The sequence below is a fragment of the Anopheles gambiae genome, chromosome 3 (assembly GCF_943734735.2).
Source record: "Anopheles gambiae chromosome 3, idAnoGambNW_F1_1, whole genome shotgun sequence".
Classification (NCBI taxonomy): Eukaryota; Metazoa; Arthropoda; class Insecta; order Diptera; family Culicidae; genus Anopheles; species Anopheles gambiae.
The window spans coordinates 88,502,302-88,514,753 of NC_064602.1; the positions used below are offsets into that span (position 1 = coordinate 88,502,302).

At 41.5% G+C, this 12,452-nt stretch overlaps 1 protein-coding gene across 2 annotated transcripts in view; it reads right to left on the reverse strand.

Moving 5' to 3' along the window:
- Positions 1-12,452, reverse strand: part of LOC1280973 (uncharacterized) — a 38,542-nt gene that overhangs the window by 16,074 nt on the left and 10,016 nt on the right. For both annotated transcript variants that reach the window (XM_061657010.1, XM_061657009.1), the window contains exons 2-3: positions 11,130-11,950; positions 3,676-3,811 (exon numbers count right to left, since the gene is read on the reverse strand). In XM_061657010.1, coding sequence (XP_061512994.1) covers positions 3,676-3,811; positions 11,130-11,199 — 206 coding nt within the window. In that variant the 5' untranslated portion in view covers positions 11,200-11,950. The remainder of the gene's footprint in view (positions 1-3,675; positions 3,812-11,129; positions 11,951-12,452) is intronic.

Below are 12,452 nucleotides of genomic sequence, written 5' to 3' on the forward strand. Positions count from 1 at the left end.
GCTTGAAGGTTAAGCTTTGTACGAAGGTAACGATTGAAGGTCCGGTGACACAGCACACACCCAGTTCAGCTTTTTGGTATTTACTAAGTACATCTGTTTGGTTGCCACTCTGTTTGGGGTGGATTTGAAGCGAACTTTACGCCACATTTCCATTGGGGACTTTGACCGTCACGGCAGGCCTTCGAGTCCATGTGGTCTGTATTTACATTCGTTGCTTCAGTGCACACGTAAACACAGAAACTGGGACACATTTTGTCCCAGGGAGTGTTTTCACGGGTCAACACGGCTCAAACCCTTTGAACGTACCATTCAATGGAAGGTGGTTTGCTAGTTCATTTATATTTCATCTGATTTGATATGTGAACTTTTTGGCAGATGACTAAGTCGAGCCGTGCGTGCGGAAAAGTGTATCCCACTGTCCAAATGGATGTACGGGTTTACCTAAACGGACAGATGCAATCTTGTCTCGGGGTCTTCGAACTCATCTTCTGACGAAACTGTGGTCTCGAGTTGATTTCCACAATCGTTCATAGCTCTGGGGCCGTCCCTCGGAGTAAACGGTCGTGTACAAATGGTTCTGTAATGTTTATTTATGTTTGAAGCACATGTTTTATTTGTACAGTGCAAATAGTAATAGTTTCGTTGTAACAGCGACTGCGATGCACCGCGAACGTCGTCATCCTTTGAGGAATGTTCCTTCTTGGAAATCGTCCACCGTTGGTAAACCGAGGCTGCACCGAGAGGTCTAATGGAGCAAAGAAATGTTTAGCTTTCCTATCTTCAACCCCCCACACAGAGTTTTTAGTAAAGTCGTTCGAAAGGAAATTGCCAAACCTCGAAAAGAAGGCTGGTAAGAGGATAAGAGTTAAAGCGATAGTATTGAATTTTCTTTTCTATGCACTACCCAGGATGAAATCCTCTCGGCGTGCTGCTGCTGAAGCTAGGTTTGGATTATTTGCAATATCCTGGCCTATGTGGGTAGAGCAGAGCCCAACGGGTATGCATTTTCTTATTGAATTTTGCTGCCAACCTTGTGAGGATAACATTTCTGTTGAAATTGGATGCTTCGGAATGGACAATATTCTCGAAGCCTGTTCATTACTTGGTGAACGGTACGGTACAATATTGTGCGTATCCTAAAGGACTATGTTGGCTGTTGGAGAATGCAACATTCGAATCGTATTGGTAAGAAAGTCATACTGAGCTTCTATTGCATTCCCTATTCACTGGTGCATTCGATATTGGATCCGTATGATAAGGTTAAAGCAAAAATCGGAGGGTGTCGATGCACAATGAAGCCTCTTATAAATATCACTCATCAAGAGCTCAGCAGGAGAAAACCAGTCAACTGTGGCAACGAACACGTATGTTTGATGTGAGTGTATTGAGTGGGAGAGTTATCTATAATAATGAAATAGTTATCACAGGTTGGAAATACAAACACGGAAAGCAATATTGGAGCGATTGCTATTTGATTTTAGTCACTACAATATCATAGCGTATTCAAAAATGTCCTTTTCCATGTTTATTATAATATTTAATAATTTAATAATAATTTCCAATAGTTGATTGGCAATTGAACTTCTGCCGGAGAGCTGTAATTAAAAAGCGACACAAATCGCAATATGGCCAGCAGATTTGCTATTGCTGTGCGGAATTAGACACGTAGGAAAAATCAAAATACATGGTCTCTCCGCAGAAAATATTACCATCAAATCTCAGACACTATTCATAGTCTTTATAGCCACCAGCATCAGCCAGACCAATGCCAGACGCATCGACGAAATTGGATTTCATTTGACAGCTTTTGGCATTCTCAATGAAAGGGTAAATTTGAAGTCAAACTCGCCAGTGTTACCTCAAACTTTTCTCATCGCATAGCTCATTTCTCAGCCAATAGGACTAATTCTCGCGAGCAAGGGACAGCAATGGGACAATGGGACAGCAAGACCTGGTGAGATTTGACAATCGTCGTCTCTGTCGTTGTTTTGAATAGTTTGAGAGAATTTCCAGTAAGAGACGATGGTGACATCAATCCGGTCGCTTGAGGTGGATATACGAAGGCCCTTCATACGACGATGTACACTTGTCAACCTTTTGCAATCTAAACCTTAGCTCCGAGAGTGCAGTCGAATATGCAGTCAGCTAACGTTGGAAACTGCCGCCTCCTTGAGCGAACCTCACGTTGTCTAACGGAAATGTGTTAAAACGTTAAATTAGAAAAGTTTCCCGCTTCTAATTATTCGCCTAGTTCGAGTCTGGAATTCTATCACGACGCTGTGCTGAGGTGTTGGATAGTAAGGAGCACGTGAGAATGGGAATGAACTCGACGACAACGCCGAAAATAGTTTGACGCTTTCCTGTTCGACCTTTCCCTTCACCTCGTAGAGTTAACTTTCTGCGACCCGATCCGGTGTTGTTTGCCCCATCCGGTCAACCCCTAACGGCGGATTGGGTTGTTGGTTTCGTACATCGGCCCAACCGTTTTGTTGTTCCGGTGGCGGTTGGTTTGGGGTTCCCCAACGATCGGTAGGACGGACTTTTCCGGCAAACTTTCACACAGCTGTTTCCGGTGAAAATAGAGTGGCGAATGCAAAATGAAGGGAAGTGGCTGGATGGCAACAGACACCAACATGTATAGCACATGTGGTTTCCTCAGAACTTCAACTGCATCCGACCGGATCGTTGTGTGGTTTTGTTATGGGAATGGGACAGCGCTGGACTATACGTTTAGATACGAGCTCCTATTAGCGGAACATATGGCTCGCTTCATGATTTCATTTCTCTTGTTAAGAACTGCCAAATGAAAAAAATATCAAAAACTAATTCATTGCTTCTCAAATGCAAAGTGCAAAACTAACTATCATTACAATATTTTGGTGATTCTGATGAGATGTATTTTTACTTTCTAGAGACAAAAATCGAAACATAATATGTTGAACAAATCAAGTGGACTTGTTCTAAACCATATTGTTTGCGTTTAGGCGCTGAAGATGAAAGTTTTACTCACACCTTCGACACACGAATTAAGCGTGTACTGTTGCATCATGTCCCGACTAGCTTCAAAGAGTTCGTTTTCGTAGCAAATGAATAGCCAGGAGTTAACCTAGGATGCAGTATCTGCTCCATTTAAGCTCCATATCAATAAAATCACACCGTAATCTTCTTTCTAAAGAATTTCGTTTAGCCCATTTCGTTTAGCAACAGAGCGTAAAAGTGATTACATTGCATCAGTAGATACTAATCCCTCTCTTCAGCATTAAATTCCTTCCCGATCAGGGATCAGGGTGTCCGAGGTTAATAAGAGAGAAACCGAAAACTTCGGTGCACCGATTGTCCATCAGCCGATGATGTTACAAGGGGTCATGTGAGCGTCCACCTTTACCAAACTCTCACCGAACGTTCAGGCATGAAATCAATACCAAATGGTAGCGAAAAATCTCGGATGTACGTGATAAAGGAGACGTGATTACGCTCAACGGCTAAAATTGACCAACGACACCGACCTCGGAATGGGTAAGCCAAAACGAGCTGCTAGATTCAATGAATATATTGCGGAAGATGATGCCAGGCACGGTGATGATGTCGGGTACACCACACAGAACAGAAGGACGATGGTTTGGTTGGTTGGTTGGTTGGTTGGTTGGTTGAATGGTACAAGCGGGTAATACTCACGGGCAAAGTTTATCCAGCTCCTCCTTCTTGGTAACGAAGGACAGCTCCGATGTGGCCGATAGGACCTGCAGCGGTCTTGTGCACTGTACCAGCTCCTCCTGTCCACAGTCCTCCGTGATAACTTGTCGCACGAGCGCTACAGGGACATGAAATTATTTGAAGAAAAAAGAGAACGGTTAGAGCGGAGCTGAAGAACGTGCATGGATGCATCAAGGCATGGTTGGTACAAGTAGGGAGTCTCGTTCAGCGGTACGTGTAAGGGCGATTAGGACAATTTCAATCATGATAGGGTCCTGTGTGCCACAAAGTTGCCCAAGTCACGCAATCAATGAAGCTACAGCAAAACTGATGACCAAAAAGCTCAGGCCCCAAACTCTCGGCACTTTTATGTTCGCCTATGGAATCGCACGGTCAGTTTTCTGCAGTCACGCTCGTGACACTCCAAGCTAAAAGAGTCTCCGATGGCGATTCCGATCAACCGTTAACATTGATAGGTTAATCGTCCAGTGGCTTAGTAAGCGAATTTGGTTCACTCTTTCGGTGCATCCTTTACGGTGCATGTTTGGTTTCGGCCAAACTGGAGCATTATGGAGCAGGAGCTTTTTAGTGTGAAATTAATCTCATTGACTATAACATGCCATATGTTGAGCGGAGCTATATCGGGTGGGTTTTTTAATCGTGTTGCTGAATTTATCTTTGTGAAGACTTTAGGAAGTTATTTATTATTTTGCAAAGGCTTCAAATACTTTGGCCTCATTTGTGTAACTCCGTCGCCGTTCATAGTAGAGCCAAAAGCTATGCGTATGTCTGGTATTTTTACTGGGGTATTATTTTTACAATACCCTTATGCCACAATATAACCAGATTCTACTAAGTTCAATAACTTTCCTCATAAAATTACTATCTCGTTTTTAGATTGATTACAGGTCAACGAGCATGACGTCAGATCCTATTAGTTTGGAGTCTGGTCCTCTGCTTGCGATGCATGTGAGCTGCAAATTTACTACGGCACTCTACATCGACTAATCTCTTCTATATTTTAGTAACGCCATTTCAATCAATCTATCCCAAGCACTGAGCAAATCTGGGAAAGGGACGAGAAAGGTATACACAGAAGAACATCTCAATTAAGTCCATCTCAAACACGTTTGCGCTCAGAGAAAGGGTACGATGTCTAGAAACGAGAAGATAGTTTTCTGCGTTATCTCGTACAATCTAATAGCTATAATATAATTCCTCCCTGAGGCTATCCAGGATTCTATCCTCATGGTGCCTTTCTCTTAAAACCCCAAGCTGAACGCTTATGGCTTATAATAATTATCGTCCCAAAATCCCTACTTTGCACCATGCATTCCACGAGGTCCTATTCCCGTGGGATAGGGTAATTGATTTCAAACTAAAATTTAATACGCTTGAGCATAGAATGGAATGGTTTTTGTACTCACGAACACATACATTTCCACCTCACATACGCAATTGGTAAGTGCTTATTAAGCATGGTCGATGTGATTTCGAGAGGAAGTGTTAAAAGGGTATTTGCAGGAATGGCATTGAAATGAGATTTTGCAACAGAAACACAATTTCGATCGATTTTAGATTGTATTGCGCGAGAAAAATAGCTCGCTAACCGCACGAGAGGAGATAAGCTTTTTCTGGTTGATTGCCACAGCGAATGACCTACAGATAGTAACATGCATTCCAAAGTTAGTTGGATGTTTTTATCACTGTCAGTAGGAAATGTAAGATGTGATATCAAATTGAGATCAATACGATAGGAGTACACATATTTTACCACGTAGCTCTGCAGTTATTGTACTATGCTACGGTATGATCGAGATTTGATGCACAACCTAACTCGTAGGAGCTGGATTGTCCGATTACCGACACATCGTGCCAAAGTTCACCATGTCTTTTTCAGCTCGTTAACCGTAACAGAACCATTATTATTTGTACCAACTGCATTCAACTAGTGTCTCATTATCCATTCTCAGAAGCTACACACAATCTTGTGGACCTTTTAACGTACATCACGTTTCTATGCCAACATTTTCAAGTGCCTCTCGAATCAGCGTTCTTCCGTTCCAATTGAACGTACGCGTATACCTTAGGGAGCCATCCAGGTCACTCTAGATAGACAACGCGATTTTGGAGCCTACCCCGTTGATAGAAAATAAATTAATTTATTTAATTATCTATTGATTTTTCGTGCAACCAACGCACTCGTTCCAGTTCCGATCGAGGCTTAGGCAAGGGCTACGGTGGTACGTTCAACCGAGTGTACGCTTCCGGGAGTGCGTCCGTGTCGGTAAGCCGAACATTGTTGTCACGGTGCGACTAATTACCGGAAGATTATGAACTGCAATCCGTGTGTCAGCCATGCACCGTACTACTGCATCGTGCAGTGTTTAGTTGCTTGATGAGCATGAGTTCACGCTTTTTGCATGAAATATCGAACGGAAACAGGTAGATAGGTTCAGTCATTTGTCCATAAGGTGGATTTTCCGGAACCATACCGTTCACATCGATTTTAATTACAACTACTCGTACTCCCCGTGCACACACTCACATGGGACTTTATTCCCAGAACCGTACAACACACAAAACTGCTTGTAACGCACATAAATTGTTCGTGAGCATGAGTTTTTGGGACTGAACGGATGCACTTGTGCTATTGTTACCACTCATATAAGTAGATCCTATCGACTGAGTAAGAGAGATACAAATCATTAGCAAAATATATGACAAGAGATGCTTCAATGTAGATTGGTGTAGTTGAAGAGGATAATCGAGAACTAAAATGAACGTCAATCTCCTTCCAACGTATACGTTAATTTTAGTGAATAAGTTGAATTTTCACGAACATAAGATATATTTTACACACAAAAAACAAAATAAGGCATATGCAATAGAATGCGTTTAGTCATGAGTGGTTATTAAATTGTACAAACTTGACTTGGTGTGTTGTAACTTGGGTGTATTGTAATCCTATAGTTAAATGAATTCCTTTTGAAAACAGGGTTTTGAACAAAATATATTTTTCGAGCTATGCACACAGATACTTTTTAATGTTAAGATAAATATGCATATGCATCCAGACCTGAAGTGACTAAATATACAATTCAACAACAAATTTGATCAACGAAAAACCACTTCATTACGAATCATAAAAAAAACACTTGAACACAAAAAAATATGTTAAAATATTCACAACAAAGTATAATCAAATAAATGTTCACTGCTTTCATTTAAACCCCTCTAATGAACTAGAGCAACAAAGTAAAAAAACTAATGCCTATGGACTAACACGTTTTTCGTAACTTTGTTTGATTTTTTTTTATAATATCGATCACTCTCAGCGTTGTTCCCTCTTTGTACGCTCTCTTAACATCACCCTCGTCGTCATTCTCATCGTACATGTGGTCAAAATTTATCACCCAGGCGCTTTGAGTTTTCTTCTTTTATTTTATATCGTTCCATGTTTATTAGTTTGACTGTGGTTGGCTTGTAGTTAAATGAAGCTAGTGAGTGCGCCGAGCAGTCTCGGGAACCGGTATGATCGATTCACTGCAACTTCCTCTCTCTAGTTTTTTCAGCAGTAATTTTTTTTGTTTGCTTCTCTTGGTTCAGATTCGGAGTGGAGCCCGAGCTCCGGTGAATTTTAATTAAATGTGCAGCAGAGAGTTCTTTTTGCTGCTCGTCTCAACTGTCCGCATGCCTCTCATGTATACGCGGGTTGCTAGTGTGCTGCTGGTGCTGTTTATAGTCATATTCGGTACGGTGTACGCAGTTTTAACGCTCCACCGCTTCCTCGGGTGCACTGAAGCGATAGAGAGGAAGTGGTCGGTAAGCTGGGTGGAAAATATTGCAATCACAATTGCACTATATAGGTGCGCTTTTTGCAGTGGTCGGTCACGTAGTTTGTGGGTGATTGGTTCGGTAGGTTGTATTCGGTATTTTACTTACCCCCGATTCCCAGACTCTGCAATAACAAATGAGGGCCTCGGCCTTCCCGTCAGCCATAATTGTCCCCAACTATACCCTTCTTCCTTGCACTCTACCTTTCCACTTCATCGCGTGTTTCCCAAAGGGAAACGTATAGTGCAGAGAGTCTTTTGTTTTAAATTTTATTTGATTATTTAACAACAGATGAAATCATTAATGAATAACGAGCTGCAGGACCGAAAAGAACATGCACACGGGTCTTCATAATGATGAAACGGTCCGAATGGAAAACAACAGTGGGGAGAAAAAGGGAATGTCGCGGGTGTCATGGTCAACCTGTTCAAGTTCGAGTAGTAAGGGTCATGTTTATGGTGCCGTGATATGTGCTCGCACCAATGTTCCAACCATTCACAGCATAGGTATCAGTTTTGTGCTGCTGGTTAACATGCTATGCTTGATTGGTTTTAACCATTCAGATTGGATGGGAAAATGATTAGAATTTTTGAGACAGAATATGGTAAGGCAAGCAAGAGGCATTTGGGTAAATAATCATTCTCGATGAGCTTAAAACACAATGAAAATGTTGTTTCGCAGGTTTTATCCTACTATGTTGAAAATTTCCGCTAACAAATTAAAGAGATAATAATAAAAGCAAATTAACCTGGTTGCTGACTATTACACTGCGAGAGTTTTTATTTCCACACCGTCGATAAAGATGTCTCGAACCATGTTTTTCATACTCTAAATTAATAAACCTTAAAATGTACATGTATACAACAGTACCTCAAATAATTGGCTATTATTATTGGTGAAATGCTCCATGATGGTATGTATAGACATGTCAGACAAATATGTTTGAGGAAAATCAATGTTCATGCTTTGCAAAGTCATGGTGTAACTGTTAGTACACAGTGGGTAATAGAAACATTATTTGTAAAATGTGAATCAATATAGTATCAATCCAAGTGGAATTCCTGGAAGCAAAACACAACCAAACATAATATTAAATTTAACAAATTACTGTAACAAATGAAATCAGCAAAATGGTCCCAAATTATTCCGTTATCGAGTTATCTATTTTCTCCCGACACGCACTCTCGAAATTGAAATACGCCGAACATTGTGGCACATTGCAATTCCCTGTAAGTATGATTGCTTTATGGCACGTTCCAGTGGACACACGAAAAGCGCCACACAATTTCGACCTCGCAGCCATCGGCACAGTACGCGGCTTCGTTTTAATTGATTTTGTTACCAACCACTCCGTTGGCGCTAGACGCTTTATATGTGTATGTGTGTATCCGCGGTAGTGTCCCACGAACGTTTGATGAGTCTGTGGCCACAGGGCCTAAATTGGGATGCTGGAATTTGTATTGGTATACCCCTTTTATACCCGTTCTCGATCATCCGATTAGCAGTTCGTTGCCTGTAAATCGAAAGCACAAACTCATTCTCTCTCTCACACACACAAGTATGACAGGCTTTCGGGCACAGCTTGGTTGAAGCGAGAAGAGAAATTCGTTAAGCATCACCCGCACACTGTGCTTGCCCTCTTCAGCGATGTGGTCTGTTTTGCTGCTGCAATCGAATGTTGGTTTTTCGTTAGCAGATCCTTCCTCCACTCTCCAGTTCGACATGCACTTGCGTTTTGGCAATATGCTACTGACCCTAACCAAAAACTGGCGAAACTGACCTAGGGTAGGGTGTGAAGCCCTTCCACGTATTGCCAGCTTTAAGGTTTGTACAACCCGCCAAAACCGTACACTCTCCACGCCGAAATTCCCAGGACATGTAAATAAATGTAATGTTGCCGAAATCGCCCCCCGGGGAGGTGAGATAAGCAGGGTTACGAACACCGGAAGTATGCTCCGGGGCACCACGATGCACTAGCCAACCGAAACCGCCCCGTGTTCAATGAACGGATAATGGTGCACCGTTCTGTGATGCGGTGGAAAGCTGCGGCGATAGCAGCAGTAGAAAATAGCAGCACTTTCACCGTTGCTGGTGTTTGCGTTTCTGTGTGGCAGAATATTTCACACACAAAGCACGAAGCACCGACAAGCATGTGTGCTATTGTGAGTGGGGATACTTTTATTTGGGTTTCACTGTGCTTACTTTTTTGGCATTTTTTTTTGGGTGGCGTTACTAATGCATTTTCTTAAAGTGTATTTTCCACTTGAGGTTATGCGATTTAGCTGATCGGAGAAAACAGCAAAACAAATCAAACTGAGAACACGGTTAGATGCAGTTTTAATGATGTATCCTTGGGGCATTGTGAACCCAAAATTAATTAAATTTTAAAGGATTACAACATTTATATGCGTGCATTATTGTTTATAATATTACTGGGTTTATGACAAATTAAAGTGAATTTTGTTTAAAAAAATCAAACCAGAATTGCAAGACTTGTAAAAATGCTTGGAAATATTTATGATTTTTTACAATTCCGAACATCTATTCAATTTCAAGGGAAGTTGACTACACTAATACTAATGTTTTGTATCGTCGTCACAATCATCATTACACTGCTTTACCATTTTAATCAATCAACTGTGCATAGGTAATAGCATTTTAAGTAAGAGCAAGCAATAATTTTCCTATTTCATTTCTCGGCTTCCTGCCTGATCTTGCGCCTAAATGTAGGCAATTTAATGTGTTATTCTTCAGTGCAGCGGTCGGCAAACTTTTCTGGTAAAGGCCAAATTTGTAAATCACGGAGAGCCGCGGGCCAAGAGAATGCGAACATTTTTGTGAGGAACAAAAGCCTTAACGGGCAATAAATTATGAAAAAGTACATTTGGTAATGATCAAAGTGCATAACGAACAAGCTATGTCAGACAAATTGATAACTGATTCCTCATGAAAAAACTCGTTGAATGTCTGTTGGCCGGCCTTTGCAGACCTCTGCTTTATTGCGTTTTTATTTGTTTGTATAGATACTATTGACCTCATTCGCGATTTCTTTTGTGGATTGGAATTAGGTATTAATGACCAAAACGTGTCATTCCACTAATAATTTTTCAGGTAGAATATTTTCATAACATAAATTTTAATTGTTTTTAAAACATCAACATAATTTCTAAACATATCATGAGTAATAGCCCATGTAACAAAAAATACCTTGTTAAATCCATGGAGGAAAGGATATTCTTCAAATTGCATACCTTCAGGCGCTTAGTCGAACCTTTTGCGTCATGGTTTGACACTGTCTTGTTGAATTTTTAATCAAAACAACATATTTTCTTTGTGTTACACCAACTCGATATATTGTTAAAATCAGTTCAATGCATTCTAAAAGACAGGCAGTAATACAACACTGTGTGACGAGATAATGTTGATCTTTGCGATCATGTGCACTGTATAAACCAATTCCCTTTTCTCACCTCTCTAAAAGAAAGGATTTCTTTCGAAACCGTGAACATTCTTGGCTCTATCTACAAAAGTAAAACCATGGTAGAGCTAGCTAAAAAATAACACCTTCTCGTAAGCTCCCAACCCTGAGCAGTACTTACCTGCCATGGTGACGAGGGCCAGATGAAAGACACTGCCGTTGCTAATATTCACGCTCCGCCTAATCCTCATTCTGTGTGATGAATCTGTCGTCTCCCTGTGTGTGTCCTGTACGGTGGATTTTTCACTTCACCCGTTTGTGTGTGTATTACTTCACTGTATGTGTCTTTTTGTTTTGCTTGCTTGCGTTGAAGAAAAAGCTGTTCAAATTTAATTCCCGCTTTGTTCTGCTTCGTTTAACTTCTCGGTCAATCTTTGGTGGAAAAGGTTACGCTACGCTTTCACTTGCCCTTTGACCCCGTTTCGCCGCGTGTATGTGTGCATATGTGCAGAAAAAGAACGTTATTTTTCTCTGCTCGCTGCTGAGACCGTCCACAGCTCGACCTTATGCACGAACGCCTTCGTACTTTCGTTCCCACGCGTTTGGCCTTCTCCGTTCCCTAGCGTCGCTGGGAGGAAGGACGAAAACTTTTCGTAGCGTCTACTTGCGTTGAGGTTTTTCGGTCGTACTCGTCACCGCCAGGAGCATATTGTCACTGTGGGAAGTCTCGTGCTCGGAGTCGTTCTTTTCTCTTCCCTTTCCTTTCTTTTGGAAGGCTTTCGGTAGCCTTTGCGGTTGGATTGGTTAGAAGGGAGGCTTATTTTTTCCCCTGCTTGGTCGTCTCCGTCACCTAGCCGAACTGTATTTCACCCCGACAGGCTGGTGGGACAGGTCGTTTGCTTTTGATGCTCGTTTCCCGTGAGCATGTACGAACGTGAGAGAAAGTCAACAATCCAAGCAACGCCGCAGGATGTTTATTGTTTGTTGACGCCTTGTTGTAACCTGTTGAGCCGAGGGTGAGAAAGGCAGGAAAAAATGGTCAAGGTAAAAATCTTGCTTGAATTATACGGTACGAATGCGTCTTGCGGGTGGTTTACAAGAGAAAACGGTTTATTTGCTTTATGATTTTTTATTGCTATTATTTTAGGTGACTTTTTTGTCGCTGTCGCTATCTTCTTCCCGCGCAATGGAAAAGTTTCAGTTGGCTATTTTGATAAGCTTTTAGTGACACAAAGGTACATCCTTCCGGCTTGCAAAGTTCCAAGCCAAGCTGTGACAACTCGTTCGTTTCGTATTTAGTATTTGTTGCCCCAAGCTGGTACAAAGATGGGCACAGATATCATTGAAATGACAAAGTTAGAAAGCGCTTTGATGAACCGACCTTTACAACGACACGCTCTTTCGTCCGGCAGTCAGCAGTGAACGCAGAAAAAGTCGAACAAAACGATGACACTTGTAAAGAAACGGCCCCATCAACATTTAGGCATTCATTTTTTACATTTTT